This window comes from Silurus meridionalis, chromosome 19 (genome assembly GCF_014805685.1).
Source record: "Silurus meridionalis isolate SWU-2019-XX chromosome 19, ASM1480568v1, whole genome shotgun sequence".
In the NCBI taxonomy this organism is placed as follows: Eukaryota; Metazoa; Chordata; class Actinopteri; order Siluriformes; family Siluridae; genus Silurus; species Silurus meridionalis.
The window spans coordinates 7,823,264-7,839,285 of record NC_060902.1 but is presented as its reverse complement, the minus strand read 5'-3'; the positions used below and the strand labels follow the sequence as shown (position 1 = coordinate 7,839,285).

General features: G+C 39.0%; 2 protein-coding genes across 5 annotated transcripts in view; one reads left to right on the top strand and one right to left on the bottom strand.

Moving 5' to 3' along the window:
- Positions 1 to 1,874, bottom strand: part of gdf11 (growth differentiation factor 11) — a 21,710-nt gene extending 19,836 nt beyond the window's left edge. The window contains exon 1 of the mRNA XM_046875659.1: positions 1,107 to 1,874. Within this exon, the coding sequence (XP_046731615.1) occupies positions 1,107 to 1,626 (520 nt within the window). The 5' untranslated portion in view covers positions 1,627 to 1,874. The remainder of the gene's footprint in view (positions 1 to 1,106) is intronic.
- The window catches only part of LOC124402555, a 129,190-nt gene that overhangs the window by 88,961 nt on the left and 24,207 nt on the right, over positions 1 to 16,022 (top strand). The window lies entirely within an intron of this gene.

Genomic DNA, 16,022 nt, shown 5'->3' with positions numbered 1-16,022 from the left:
CTGATCAGCACTCGTTTCTGTAATGAGGAAAGTACAATTCTCGTCTGCAAGAAACATTAAAAAGATGAAGTGCTTTTAAGGAATGAGGAGTTTTCTATACCTTTTCATAGATCCTGTCACTATAAATAAAGTCCCATTTGGTTAATGGATTCAACCAGTTCTTAGTGCGATCCAAAAGAATGACCCCTTTAAATTCTTCATTATTTGTAACCTTTTCTCAGGCTTTAGTGTTGTTGTGTTAAACTGCATGAGCGTCATATCATATCAGTCCAAAGATTCAGCGTCAATGATGAAACGAAGGTTCAGATATAAATGAAGCTGTGCAATGTAATTCAAGAAACCCTACTAAAAAGCTGCTGCTGAACAAACCCTGTGAAAAATGTTGTGCATTACAGGACAAATTTGGCTAAATTGAGCATCGTGTTTATCCTTTATTCAGATTTATTCTTTTCGTCTGATTAATGGTCAATTTAAAAAAAAAAAGTCTATTTTAAATCATTAAAGATTATGAATAAACTTACAGGAAATGGTGGGTTTGAGAATATGTCAAAGTATGTATTCTTTGTAGAGTTTGAAAAAAAAATCGAACAAATAAGAGCTATGAATTTATAATAAATAACTCCGCCCCTAACCCTTACGTCATAACTTTACATGTCAATTCTTGGTCAGAAGTAGAACGAGTTGTGACCTAGTTTAATGTAATATGTGAGAATTGTTGTTATCATATGCCAAAATTGTTGAGTCAGAAGTAAAATTAATATAATAATAAATAAGTGCTGAACTTGAACAAATCAAGATATGGCTTGATGTGCTAGTTGTGACGTAATATATCTCAATATCGATATCAGTTTGTTTGCCCAGACCTTAAATGTTGAATTGCACAAAAGTTATTTGGACGACTGCACTGAATAACGTTACTGGGGTTGATTTGTCACTAGTTTTATGCATATGGTTAAAACTGTGTATATGTGTGTGTGTGTGTGTGTGTGTGTGTGTGTGTGTGTGTGTGTGTGTGTTGATGAATGAAGGATTAAAGGATTTTGGGCATGCGCTAGAACTTTTGAAAAAAAAGAAAAAAAAAAAGTTGTACACATTGTGGCACTCACGCTCCGAGGCCATTGCGATCACCGACTCGGTGGTGGCGTGATACTCGTCCGCCTCGGTGAACTCGTCCATCTCTCGCGCGGATCCTATTCCCGCCGCGTCTCCCTGGAAGTCGTGCTGGTCCAGGAGGCGCTGCAGCGGCGGCGCGCGGGGCAGCAGCTGCTCGGCCACGGCGCGGCTGATGTTGGGCGCGTGCTTGAGTCGCAGCTTGCTCAGAATCTGCGACTTGATGGTCTCCAGGCGCAGCGCGCGGCTCTGCTCGCGCCACGCGCACGCCGAGCACTGTCGCGCGCCGGCCGCCGCCGCCTCCTCCTCCTCCGCCTCCTCCTCCTCCTCCTCCGGCACTTCCTCCTCGTGCATCACCTCGAGCAGAGACACGGCCGAGGGCATCACGGCCATCACGGGCATCACGGGCACTTCAGAGGGCGCCGCTGGGCGCGACAGCAGCTCGGGCTCGTCGCTGCCGCACAGTTCCAGAGCCACGAGCACCGCCAAGCACAGCCAAAAGTTAGCGCGCGCCATACCGAGCGTGCTTTATCCTTCTTTCTCGCTTGGCAACGTGATGCAAAGTTTGTCAACTGCAAAAGGGCAAAAATTGTCCAACTGGTTTAAATCAAATGTCCTTTTGCCTGAGTTTGAGTTCCATAACCAAAAATTACAAAAAGAGCCTTAATGCATCCCAAGTAAGATAGATCTGATTTGCTCCCCGTACACTGATAGAAAGATATAGGGATGGATTCTTTCTCCGCTCCGGTATATTGCAGGATTGAACTGCCTTGTTGGAGGATGTTGCTGAGTGTGGAGGCGCCTTTATAGAACCTCGGCTGGTGTCGTAATCCGCCTCGATTGGCTAAGAGGGCAAACAAAGGGCTTTCAGGATGGACACTCAAGTGAGTGAGTGAGAGAGAGAGAGCGAGAGAGAAAAAAAGATAGAGAGAGAGAGTTACTTAGTGCTCCCCATGAAGAAATCAGTAATAAACATTTGAAACATTTTTCAATATTCAATATGGCCAGTTATACTTCTATTGGATTAATGGTAGTGTTGGTAGTAATCTGAACCAGTTTAGATATTGGATCTGTTGTATTATATCACTCATGCTAACTTGAAATCAACATCTGCATTGTATAGGGTAATGCAAGTCAATTAGATTTATTTTTCAATATGCTCAGTTGTAGTGATAGTGAACAGCACTGGTTGTATTTACACTGGATTAGTTGTGTCATGTACTGGATCAGTTTTATTAGCTGGAACTGCAGTTGTAGTGGGTAATTTGTAGTTATACTGCATGAGTTGTTGTGTGCAGCATTCATTGTAGTTCTACTGCTAATCTAATCTAGTTCATTTGTTTGAGTTTACTGGTTCATTTGTAGTTATACCAGATTACTTTTATACAATCTGTCTGAGCGTACTGGATAAATTGTAGCTCTACTAGATTACTTTTAGCCAATCTGTTTAAATGTACTGTATTGGCTATAGTTAAACTAGGTTACTTTTTGATCATCTGTTGAAGTGTACTGTATCAGTTGTAGTTGTACTTGATCACTTTTAGCAGATCTGTTTAAATGTATTGGATCTGTTTTAGTTCTACAGGTTTTGTTTAAGTGTACTGGATCGGTTACAGTTGTACCAGATTACCTCTAGCTAATCTGTTTGAGTGTACTGGTTTGGTTGTAGTTGAACCAGATTACTTTTAGCTGATCTGTTTAAATGTATTGGATCTGTTTTAGTTTGACAGGTTACTTTTAGCTGATTTGTTTAAGTGTACTGGATCAGTTATAGTTGTACCAGATTACTTTTAGCTAATCTGTTCGAGTGTACTGGTTTGATTGAAGTTGAACCAGATTACTTTTTGCTGATCTGTTTTATTGTACTGGAATGGCTGCAGTTGTACTAAATTTACTTTTTGCTAATCTGTTTTAGTGTACTTGATCAGTTGTAGTTGTACGCGCTTTCTTTTAGCCAGTCTGTTTGAGTGTACTGTATTGATTGTAGTTGTTCTAGATTACTTTTGATCATCTATTTTAGTGTACTGGATCGGTTGTAGTTGTACCAGATTACTTTTAACAGATCTGTTTGAGTGTACTGTATTGGTAGTAGTTGTATTAGATTACTTTTAGCTGATTTGTTTTAGTGTACTGGATCACGTGTAGTTGTACAGGCTACTGTTTGAGTGCACTGGATAAGTTGTACCAGATTACTTTTAGCCGATCTGTATTAGTGTACTGTATTGGTCGTACTTGTACTATATTACCTTTTGTTTGTCTGTTTGAGTATATATATTGGTTGTAGTTGTACCAGATTGCTTTTAGTCAATCTGTTTTCATGTACTTAAGCAGTTGTACTTGCACTAGTTTACATTTTGCTGATTTGTTTCGTTGATATGCCTCAGTATACATCAGAAAGGCCCGATATAACAAGGACTGAGCTTCCTGTGGGGTAGTCGGAGGTGTAGATCTCGGGTCAACAACCACAAATAGTGTCCTGGTTTGTAGGGAGGTGCCTCCAATCTCCGAGGATCTGCAAACCTTTTTTGTGGTCTCCCAGACTCTCTCGCTCTCTCGGAACCAGTGATCCACCGCAGGGACGTTGGCAGGTGCCTCTGTCCAGGGGAACAGTGGAGGTTGGGGTCAGTGAAGAATAATGCCCATCTGGCCTGACGGGGGTTAAGTCGTTTTGCTTCCCGAAGGTATTGGAGGTTCTTGTGATCAGTGATCATGGTAAATAGATGCGTCGCCCCCTCAACCAGTGCCGCCACTCTTCTAGAGCTAGTTTGATAGCCAGAAGTTCTTGATTATCGATGTCATAGTTTTGTTCAGCGGAAGAGAGTTTCCTGTAGAAGATGGCGCAGGCGTATTTTGGGATAGGGCGGCCCCTACGCCTGTGGAGGAGGCGTCCATCTCCACTATGAATGGGAACTGGGGATCCGGGTGTCATAGGAGAGGGGCGGTACTAAACCTCCATTTGAGCTCTATGAAGGCCTCCTCGGCCTCCTGGTTACAGACAATGGTTTTGGCCGTTGTCGTTTGAGTTCTTCCATGGAGCCCGGACGAGGCCAGTCTAGAACTGCCTTGACCTTCCCCATGTCCATTTGTACCCCCAATGGACTGATGTTGTACCCCAGGAACTGTACACTGGATTGGTAGAACTCACACTTCTCCAGCTTGAGGTAGATGTGGTGTTCCCGTAATCATTCCAGGACTTCCAGTGACCTGACCCTAATGTTCCGTTAGACTTCGGGAGTATATAAGGATGTCATCGATGTATACAATGACGAACCGATGGAGGAACGGTCTAAACACTTAGTTCATAAAAGTCTGGAAACTGCTGCAGAAATGGATAGTCCATACAGCATGACCAGATATTCATAGTGCCCGGAGGGGGTTGATGAAGGCCATCTTCCATTCATCTCCCTTGCGTTTGTAAGCATTTCTGAGGTCTAGCTTGGTGAATAGTTGGGCCCCATGGAGGTCTTCTAGGGGGGAGCGGGTAAAGGATTTGTACAATTTGAAAGTTGAGATTTTGATAATCAATACATGGCTGGAAACTGCCATCCTTCTTCTCCATGATGAAGAAGCTGGAAGCCACTGGAGAAGAGGATGATGAGGAGTGATGAAGCTTTGTTGTAAGGCTTCCTGAATATAGGTCTCCATAGCTGCGCGCTCTGGACGGACAGCGGGTAGATTCGACCTCTCGGCCAGAAAGTGATAACGTGGGGGTGATGATTTTGACAGGCAAATTTTATAAGTGGGTGATCTCAGAGTTGAGGTTTACGGTACTCACCAACGAATGTGAGGGTCGGGCAGGGCACTGGCGTATAAAAGTACCGGAATCACCACAATATAGACATGCCCCAGCCACAAGGCGGCGCTCTCTCTCTCCTCGATAGGAGGGAGAGCTCCGGTTCTGGGATGGTAGGGACGTGGGGGCGGAGTGATGATTCAGCCTCACGGGATTGACAGATGGCATCTTCATATGGCTTGCTGCATGAATGCCCCAGTGCGTCGTCATGTATTGCTATAGCCATCTTGAAGTTCTGGTGATGATACCTGCCAAGTAGGGCAGTTTCATTCCAGCCGCTGGTGGCAGCCAGTGTGCGGAAGTAGAGGCTATACAACATTAGCAAAGAAGACCCTTGGCGAAGACTAAAGAGTTGGTTGGCTGTAGTGAGTGCTCCAGTGGCTATACTGTCATCTGTGGCTATAACATCTCAGTGAAGTGACTGGTAAAATGGGAGTACGAGGTGGTAATGGCACTATTGGCGTTCCATTTTGCTCTCTCATGACAGAGCCTTCCCGGTTAGCAGTGAGATAAGAAACATGAACTTGAACTTTGGCTGGCTGCATTTTAATGTAGAAACTGACTTGCAGAAGGAAGCCGCTGCACTCTGCTGCTTCCCCATAGTATGAAGCCGGAAGTGCCATTGGGCTGCCGGAGGCGGGTGGAGGTCAGTTTTCGGTCCGATCTTCTGTCATGGATACACCAGATGTTGGAAACCGGAAGTAAAACAAGGTGTAGTTTATTGATCTTAAACAGAGCAAACACAAGAGAATCAGAACCTGGAGTGCAGGTAATAATAAAATTAGCGGTAGCAAGCTTCACGAGAAGCGTAGCGAGGACAGAGGAAACTCAGGAGAATGCAGGAGCAGTAGGTAGTCCAGATGGTCTAAGGTAGATATATGGTAGATCGGACAGTGAGTGAAGGGGGAAAGGGGGTCTTTTAATGGGGACGGATTAAGGGGAAACAGGGGCAGGTGATTAATAGGAGGGAGAGGCTGAGCGAGAGTGTTAAGCCCTAGAGAGCTGGGTGACTGGTGGTTCTCTGACAACCATGTCCTTCGTACTAAAGAGGAGAGGGACCATCTGGCTTGTAATCAGTGCTCAGTTCAAAAAGCCACATCTCTGATGGTATGGGAGTGCATTAGTGCCTGTGGTATGGCAACTTGAACATTTGGAAAGGCTCCATCAATCCTGAAAGGTGTATAGAGGTTTTAGATCAACAAATGCTTCTATCCACAAAAATCTTTTTCAGGGAAGGCCTTGCATATTTAAGCAAAACATGATTTCATAGTAGAATAGTCTGGGTACTGAACTGGTCTGCCTGCAGTCTTGATTTTTCACAATTTGAAAACATTTGGCACTTCATGAAATGAAAAAAAAAAGAGGACACCCAGAACTGTTGAGCAGTTAGAATCCTGTATCAGACACATATGGGGAAATATTTCACTAGCAAAACTTTAGAAGCTGGTCTCCTCAGTTCCCAGATGTATACAGAAAGATGATGTGCTGCTACATATAGTGATAAACCTGGCCCTGTCCCAACATTTTGTTGAGGCTCTTTGCAGCCATTAAATTCAAAATGAGTTTTTTTTAATGGTATATATTCTCAGTTTAAACATTTAATATCGAATGTAGTGTTGTGGATCAGTTGTAGTTGTACTGGATCAGTACGAGAGTAACTTACAGTTAAAGTTTTAAACAATATTATTTATTGTTTCATCTCACCCCAATCTCAAAATGAGTATATAAGCTTAATATCAACTATTGCCTCTAATGCATTGTGAGCAGATGTTATATTTACATTTTAAATTAGAATTCATGGTAGTACAGGACTGTAGTACAGACTGTAGTTCAGTTTCTAAGCTTGTTATACTACATTATACTACATTTTCATTACAAATGGGTGTTGAAGCATCTTCTGAAACTGAAGAGAGATAAAACTAGATGTACAGTTTCCCTCTAGTCATGAATTGTTGTACTTGGTCAACTATACTGTACTTTCCCTCTTCAGTTATAGATGTAGTGGTGCTGATCTTCATTGTATTGGAGTGGGTGTAGTGGTAATTGTACTGTACCACTTGTAGTTTTTTATGAGTTGTAATGTCAATTTTTTATGCACAGGATCATACTAAAGTTATAGTTGTACTGGATCACTTACATTTTACTGCAGTTTAGTTGCAGTTTAACTGTTAGGGATTAATTGTAATTTTTATATGTCAGTAATAATTTAATAATGATTTAAAAAATCATTTATTAACAGTTGTAGATTCATCCATTCATTTGTAAGCTATTGGACTAGTTATATTTTACTGGATCATTTGTGTGCTGGATGTGTTATCTAGTGTACTCGATCAGTTGCACTGTTCTGGATTAATTCGATTTGTACACTGTAAAGTGTTTTTTGGGTTGCCACAGTGGAGTTGTGGAATTCTTACTAAAGTTGTAATTCTACTAGATGTGTTGTGGTTGTATTGGAAAAGGTTTATCTGTATATGTATGTGTGTATGTGTGTGTGTGTGTGTGTGTGTGTGTGTGTGTGTGTGTATGTGTTCACTTATTGCTCTCCATGTAGATACTGTATTATGTAACTGGATATAAAGTGTATTGGACAAATTGTTAGACAGGTTGCACTGGGTGCATTGTGTAATGTACTGGAAGGGTTGCAATTTTATTGCATTGTTTAGTTGTATGTATGTATGATGAAGTTCAGTTGTTGTAGAGCAGTTTAGTTTGTACTAAATCGGTTATCTTGTACATGACAAAAAAGTACTAGTACTAGATCAGGTATAGGGGTTGTACTGTATTAATTGGTATTAGTAGTAAAGGATCAGTTGTTATTCTACTGAATGTGTGGTTGTGTTTGTACTTTGTGTGTGTGTGTGTGTGTGTGTGTGTGTGTGTGTGTGTGTGTGTGTGTGTGTGTGTGTGTATGTGTGTTTTAATAAGTCAAAATTCAGTCAAATTTTCAGTCAGTTAAAGTAAATTTTAATTTAGAACAATATCCATTTAAAACTAGCTCAGTGCTCAATGAAACCTGTCCAAAATAGGTTTCTTAAATTGAACTTTAATTAACACAAACAATGTACCTTTATTTGGTGCTGGTGAGCTTTTTAAGTCCAAAACCTCTGATATATTTAAATAGGTTGAGATCTGGTGACTGTGAAGTATAGCAAAACCATTGTGTGGATATTGCTGGATTCTGTTTCCTGGCACAACCAACAATTCCCACATTCTTTAGAGTCCATAATTATTCCTGTTCCAGAAAAAAACTCAACTCACCTGCTTTAGAATCAATTGTATCAATATCAGAATTGCCACATCCCTGATTTTATTTGAATTCAAAGTGCTTTAAAAAACTGGTCAGAGACTTTATCCCCTCTTCATTACCTAACACCCTGGACCAATTACAATTCGCATATTGTCACAATTGAGCTACTGATGAGACCATCACACACCTGCTACAGACAGCCTTGTGCCATCTGGACATCAGGAAGGGAAATTATGATGTTGTTTGATGACTTCAGCTCAGCATTTAACACTATAGTTCCCTCCAAATTCATCACTAAGTTGGAGGTCCTGGGACTCAGATTTAAAGCAGTACAGGTTGGAAGACAAGTCTCATCCTCCATAACCATCAGCACTTGAGCCACCCAGGGTTGCATCCAGAGCCCTCATTTTACTCTTTGTAATCTTATAACTGTGTGGACACTTCCAATTCAGGCACTATTGTCTAGTTTGCTGACGACATCTTTGTAGTGGTTCTGATCTCTGAAACTGACTAGAAGGCCGACTTGGAGGAGAGTATAACAGTCTCCTCCTGTAAATTTTCCAATGAGATAAATAAATAAATCAAGTCAAGTCAAGTCAAGTCAAGTTTATTTCTATAGCGCTTTTCACAACAGACGTTGTCTCAAAGCAGCTTTACAGAATTTTAAGAGTTAAGGTGAACAATGTGTATTTATCCTTGATAAGCAGCCATGGCGACTGTGGCAAGGAAAAGCTCCCTTAGATGTTATGAGGAAGAAACCTTGAGAGGAACCACACTCAAAAGGGGAAGCCATCTTTATTTGGGTGACATCAAGAGTGTGATCATAAATCTTTAAACAATACAGAACACTGGAGAGTGAGAACTAACATGAGCACTGGAATGTGAGATTATGAGTAATGACTTTCTCTATCTATCTATCTATCTATCTATCTATCTATCTATCTATCTATCTATCTATCTATCTATCTATCTATCTATCTATCTATCTCTTTGTCTGTCTGTCTGTCTGTCTGTCTGTCAGCAAGAGAAAAGAGTTGATGGAAGACTTGAGTACACAGCAGGGAGGAGCTTTAATCCCCTGCCATGGTCCTGTCACACATTAACACCCTGGTGAAGAAGACCCATCAGTGTCTTTATAACTTGATGATTAAGGGACTTTAAACTGACCTCTAAGATGCTAAGGAACTTTTACACCTGCACCACTGAAGGCATCATAAAGAGAAGCATCACAGCCTAATAAGCACCAAGATGGATAAGGAGGCTTTGCCGAGGGTGGTATGACCAGCTGAGATCACCATCTACATTTATCTCCACGACCTGCAATCTAGAAGACTGTGAATGGTCTTAGCCATCTCTACTATGAACTATCCTCTTTATTGTGATCAGGAAAGCTCTTCTGCAGCCTAAAGACCAACACAGAGAAAATGAGGATGATTTTTATTCATAATGCTGTTTGGGCCCATAGCCATGTCAACTCCTAGGATTAGACTTTGAATTTGTTTGTACAAATTACACAGTATGTAGCCCCACAAATTACCCACACCTACTACATTTTTGTTAATATACATATTTGACTTTATATTCATGAATAAGTATTATATAGTTAACAATTATTTTAGTCTGGTTCTGTTGAACAGCACTGCCAAATACAGTTCATACTGTTGCAGCCATCTAGCTTTTATATACATTAGATTACATTTTTAAAATATAAAATTGGTCTAGGAAGCTAAGGATGACATTGCCCAGGTTTGATTTCTGGGCAAGGAAACAACCAAGCCACTAAGGACTTACAGAAGCCAGTAAACTCAAACCAGTCTGAAGCCCTGATAAAATGGGAGGCCTGTATCAGGAAGGGTATCTGTCCTAAAAACCTTTGCCAAAATAAATATGTAGACCAGTAATCCTTTGTTTCAAGCCCAGGCACAGGCACAGCCAAAATAAAAACAAACCTATTTGTACTTTTTCTACCTGTAGTGTATAATATATTTGTTTTTTTCACAATAAATCATGCATAGTTCACCAAAATATTTATAGTTTGCTGATTATATTGTTGTACTTGGTCAGCAAAATTCTACTTCCTTCCTCAGTTGTAGCTGTAGTGTATGAGCTGTAGTGTTGCTGGTTCTGTCGAATTGCACTGGATGATCTTTAGCGTATTGAAGTAGGTGTAGTTTTGTTATGACTTGTATTGTACTGGACCAGTTGTAGTTGACTGGATGAATTACACTGTGTATCAAACGAAGGTATTGTGGGTCAATTTTCTATGTACATGATCATTTGAATCAGCTGTAGTTGTACTGGTTCAGATACATTTCACTGATTTAGATACAGTTGTACTGTTGGGGATAAATAGTAATTTTTCCGGAATCTTTATTCAATTGAACAGTTTGACTTTTTGACACACAGAAAAAATGAAGGTACAGGAATGTACCTAAAAGAGTACAAATGATTTGTTGCTTCAGCTGTACCTCTGATGATTGGTACATTTTTGTACCTTCTTGTTTGTACCTCTAGAAATACATTTATGCATTAAATCGCACCATGAAAGCATACAATTGTTTTCTCTTTCTTTTTTTTTTTTTTGAGATATTAAGTTTTTTGGACAAATCTGTTCAAAAGATCATCAGTGAAATGCTAAGGAAAAATATCAGGATGTAATTTTAAACTATACCAGGATAAAAAGGATCATTTCTTTTACCAGGAGTAAATAAATATTCTTTTAGAGGAACAAACAAAAAGGTACAAAAATGTATTAATGCTCAGAGGTATATTGCTGTAGGTACAGGTGCAGGTGAAGCGACAAAGCATTTGTATACTTTAAGGTACAGGAACGTACCTTAAAACTGTGTGCAGTTATGATCAGTTGTGCAGGTGAAGCGACAAAGCATTTGTATACTTTAAGGTACAGGAACGTACCTTAAAACTGTGTGCAGTTATGATCAGTTGTGCAGGTGAAGCGACAAAGCATTTGTATACTTTAAGGTACAGGAACGTACCTTAAAACTGTGTGCAGTTATGATCAGTTGTAGATTCATACTGGATCATTGTAAGCTATTGAATTATTGTAGCACATGACCCAGGTTTGATTCCTGGGCAGGGAACCAATCCAGCCACTAGGGACTTGCATTAGCACAGTCAAAATAAAAACAAACCTATTTCTACTTTTTCTGCTTACATACAAGTAAATCCTGGTTCATGAATATTATGTCATGCCAACTCTGATAAAAAAAACTCAGTTTCTCAGGATGCACTGTGACCGACAGACAGAGTTGCCCCAGACTGCACTTCTTCCAGTCACACACATTCTTTATGAACAGACTTTGAACACCAGTTAATTTCGGCGTAACACTGAGTTTGCATGTATTTAAACCCAAAAATCCTTTAAATCCCTCAGTTTTATTCTTTATGTGATCCTGATTGTCTCCTGATAATGCTATTTCTAATTTGTCTAATTTATTTAGTATATTTATATATATTATAGTGGTGGACAGTAACGGAGTAAATGTAATTCGTTACTGTATTTAAGTAGTTTTTTCACATATCTGTACTTTACTCAAGTATTTCCGTTTAGGGAGACTTTTACTTTCATTTCACTATTTATCAAAATGAAATTTCTTACTTTTTACTCAACTACATTTCGCAAAAATTAGTCGTTCTTTTTTATTTATAAGTGAATAAAAACCTAACTGGTCAATTACGCAGCAAACCACCAATCAGGGTAGAGCCTAACTTGTTTTGATTGGCTGACTTAGGCTTCGGCGATATGGGCAGCCGCCCAGTGCAGCATCTTGCCTGAGAAAAAAAATCAGGTTTTTTTTTATTTTTAATTTTTTTTGTACCGTATTTGCACTGTTGCTTCAATTATTATATCATGTCACGGTCAATAAAACTGATCAGGATTTGGAGTTTGTACCCACCGCCCAGAGAAGTTCCCTCACTCACACTCAGAAAGGAGAGGCTGGGGTTGGGTGACATCAATAAGGAGAGCTGAATCCAAAATTAAAATTATGGCTAAAAAAAAGGTCTAAACCCTCAGGAGCCCAATTCAGAAAAAAGGAGGGGGGGGGGGGGGGGTGGATAGTATAATATAGTATAAGGATAGGAGACATTAGGTTATGGCGTGGTTCACCCAGGGCCTCATTCAAGATAGAACCAGCCATTGCCACTTGGTGGTATCTACTTAACACGAACATACAGTTCAGCATCAGTTCAACATCAAGCAGAACATTTTGAGAGGAATAAATGATGAAAGAAACTCCTGACTCAAACTCGCTACAGAACCCGCGATTTATTAGATATCAATCAGTGTTTAAGTCATTAATATCATACTATTAATAGATTGGGGTGCTAAGAGTAACATTAGAGTCTTTTCACATAAACCTAGTTGATTAAGCAACAATCTTGTGATGAAAATTATGACATTATAGCCATAATAAACCATAGTACTTGGACACTTCAGTACATTTGTAGAAACATACGTTTGTCATTTCACTCAAGTGATAGTTTAAAGAGAGAACTTTTACTTTTAATGGAGTCATATTTTAGCTTCTGTATCTCTAGGTTTACTCAACTACACACTTTGTGTACTTCGTCCACCACTAATAAATACTGTATAATTACGCGGTGCTGTTTTTCCTGTGCTGTGGCTCCACCTAGTGTTAACTGTTTTTCTCGTTATTGTTCTGCTTCTCTGGAAGGTGTTCTGTTGAAGGTGTACATTTTTTTCATAGTCAAAGGTGCAGTTTTACTATATATGCAGGCCTTTTCAAAAGTATTAGAATGGCAAAGCCAGTTCTACTGTTGTTGCTATACACTAAAAACATTAGTGTTTGAGATCAAAAGAACATCACATCTCCAGCTATAATTTCCTGATATTAATATTTAATAGTTTAAAACATAGCACCTTTGGGTTAAACTTACCTATGTGCCCTGCTAGGTTTTTTTTTTTTATATATAAAAGTATAGCTGTGAATGTCTAGTCTTGGTTTAACCTGTGAAAGATGTAATTTTTGTTAAAAGGATCAACCAGCGTAAAGAAAAGCAGGGCATTTTAAAACTTTGTGATATCATCAAATTGGTTGGCCAAGGACAACAAAAGTAGTTGATGACAAAAACATTGTGAGAGCTGGGATAAAAAACCCAATAACAACAATCAGTGATATCACATTGAAAGCAAAAATATTATTTTTCCTACCACAAGATGCACCTGTGAGCAGTGAGAATCTGAAGCTCAGCTTAGAATCAGTAAATGAACACAGGCCAAGTCAATCACCAGACCGTAAACCTTTTTAAAAAAGAGACTAAATTTCCAGGAAACAATATCTTACCAGACAATTGTGGAGGTGTGGTCACACCTCCCGCAGACTAACTTCCGACTTTTTTTCATTCTCTACATTTTCCTTCCACTGTAATGACAGATCAGCTGTAATCCTTCCTGGGGTCACACATTGTGACAGCAGCTGTCAGAAATGCTGAACAATGTGCCAAGGCTGATCTGTACACTCCAGTCATGAATCTTTTTCAACTGAAAAACAGAAAGTTATCTAAAAAGATTTGGTTAGTTTTTCACTTATCTCAGGAGTTATACAGTTGTGACTGCAGCTGCCTGAAATGTGACACATGTGCCAAGGCAAATATGTTACAGCCCACTCATTAGGTTGAGTAAGGTGGAAAAAAAAGTAAGTAGATGTCATAAAAGATACTGAGATATTTGAAATGTATTCTGCTTTTTAGGTTGTTGGTGATTGATTTTTGGGGACACTTCTGGGTCATATGTTCTGATGATTGTTTTATCACGTGATAATAGTTTGTGCCCTGTTTCAGCCTTACATTTGTTAAAACAAATTATAGGCAAGTGATTAGCAAAACAAGTATTTACATTTTTATTATTACAATTATTATTATTTGTAATTTTTCTATCCCACAAAAAAAAACCTAACAAAGAAAACTATGAATATGGATTGGTTGGTGTTTAATACTAGCTGGCAGGAATAGGTTGCTCTGCCCTTAAAAAAAGCTGTTGGTGCTCAGCAAACACATTAGTCACTCAGTCATCTGAATGACTCAGCACACAAATACACACTGCTAAGCGACGTGAAGACAACTCAAGGACACTGCCAGATCCACAGAGGAAACAGATGACAGGGTTGACACCCAGAGCAAACACACACACACACACACACACACACACACACACACACACACACACACACACACACACACACAAAACTAACTCTCATTTTATCAAAGGAACAGTGTTTAGATTCTCAAACAGAAGTTTGTACTGCACTCCACCACACTATAGAAACAAAGTGTTTTTACATGTGTAGTTTGTCAAATTATAGTAGGGATATTTCCATACTATAATTTGACAAACAACACATGTTAAAACACATTTTGTTTCTACTGTTTATTTGTAAATTTTAGATGTTATGCCTATTTTTCCTATAGATGACCAGGATTTAAATGTAGCTAGCATATACTGCACATATTTAACATTTCAGCTACTTGCTAGCTAATCTGAGAAGCTTCTGAGCTCATCGTTATACTATATACTATATACTATAAAACATAATTGCAATAAAATCACAACTGTAGCCTCGTATAAGGCTCCGCGATAGCTTGGATTACACAGATTCGGCATAACATTATGACTAGTGACATGAATAAAACTGATTATCTCTTCATCATGGCACCTTTAGCTGGTGGGACATATTAGGCAGAAAGGGAACATTGGAACATTTTGTCCTCAAAGTTGATGTGTTACAAGGAAAAGCAGGAAAAATTGGCAAGTGTAAAGATTTGTGAGAGTTTGATGAGGGCCAAAACTGCAGCTCTTGTGGGATGTTCCTGGTCTGCAGTGGTCAGTGTATATCAAAAGTGGTCCAAGGTAGGAACAGTGGTGAACCGGCAAAATGGACGGCCAAAGCTCATTGATGCACGTTGGGAGCGAAGGCTGGTCCGTGTATCCGATCTAACAGATGAGCTCCTGTGGCTCAAATTTCTGAAGAAGTTAATAATTGATGGGTCAGAACTGTTTTGGCAGCAAAAGGGGGATCAACACAATATTAGGTAGGTGGTCATAAAACTATGCCTAATCAGTACCTATAATGTTATGCCTGATCGGTGTAATAGTGACACTGTGATCAATGAATTTGCAGTATACTTTTCAGAGCTATTATAATAATTACAAATCAAAAATGGTACTGAATGGATGCTGTTGGCGTGATGTTATCTTTTCTTTTTTTACTTAAATCTTAAGTTCCTATTTTTATGCATGAAAGAAAGTATAGTTTTACTCAGTATATGCTGTTGCTTGTGGACAGTTTGTGTTAGCTGAATTTAATATCATGACACATTGTAGATTTTTATTTTTTCTGCAATGTGTGTCATGATTTTCTACAATGTGTGTCATGAATTTTTTGAGGACATATAATATATATATATATATATATATATATATATATATATATATATATATATATATATATATATATATATATGTCCTCAAAAATTCATGACACACATAAAAAAATTTTCTGCATTGTGGAGGGCACTGTATATATATATACAGTGCCCTCCACAATTATTGGCACCCCTGTTTAAGATGTGGTCGTGGACTTCTAAAATTCTCCTTTTTTAAAACAACATAGAACCCAAATGCAAAAAAAGAGAAAAATCCAACCTTTTATTTAAGTACATTACTTTGGTGGTAAAAAAATCACACATTTAGAAAAAAAAAAAAACTTGAAATTATTGGCACCCCTAACAATTCCTCTGAAAAATTTAATTGTTTTTTTTTTTTTATATATTTTTCTGTAGTTGCTAAGGTTGGTCAGGGTATCTAGGGACTTTTAATTAGTAATTCATGAT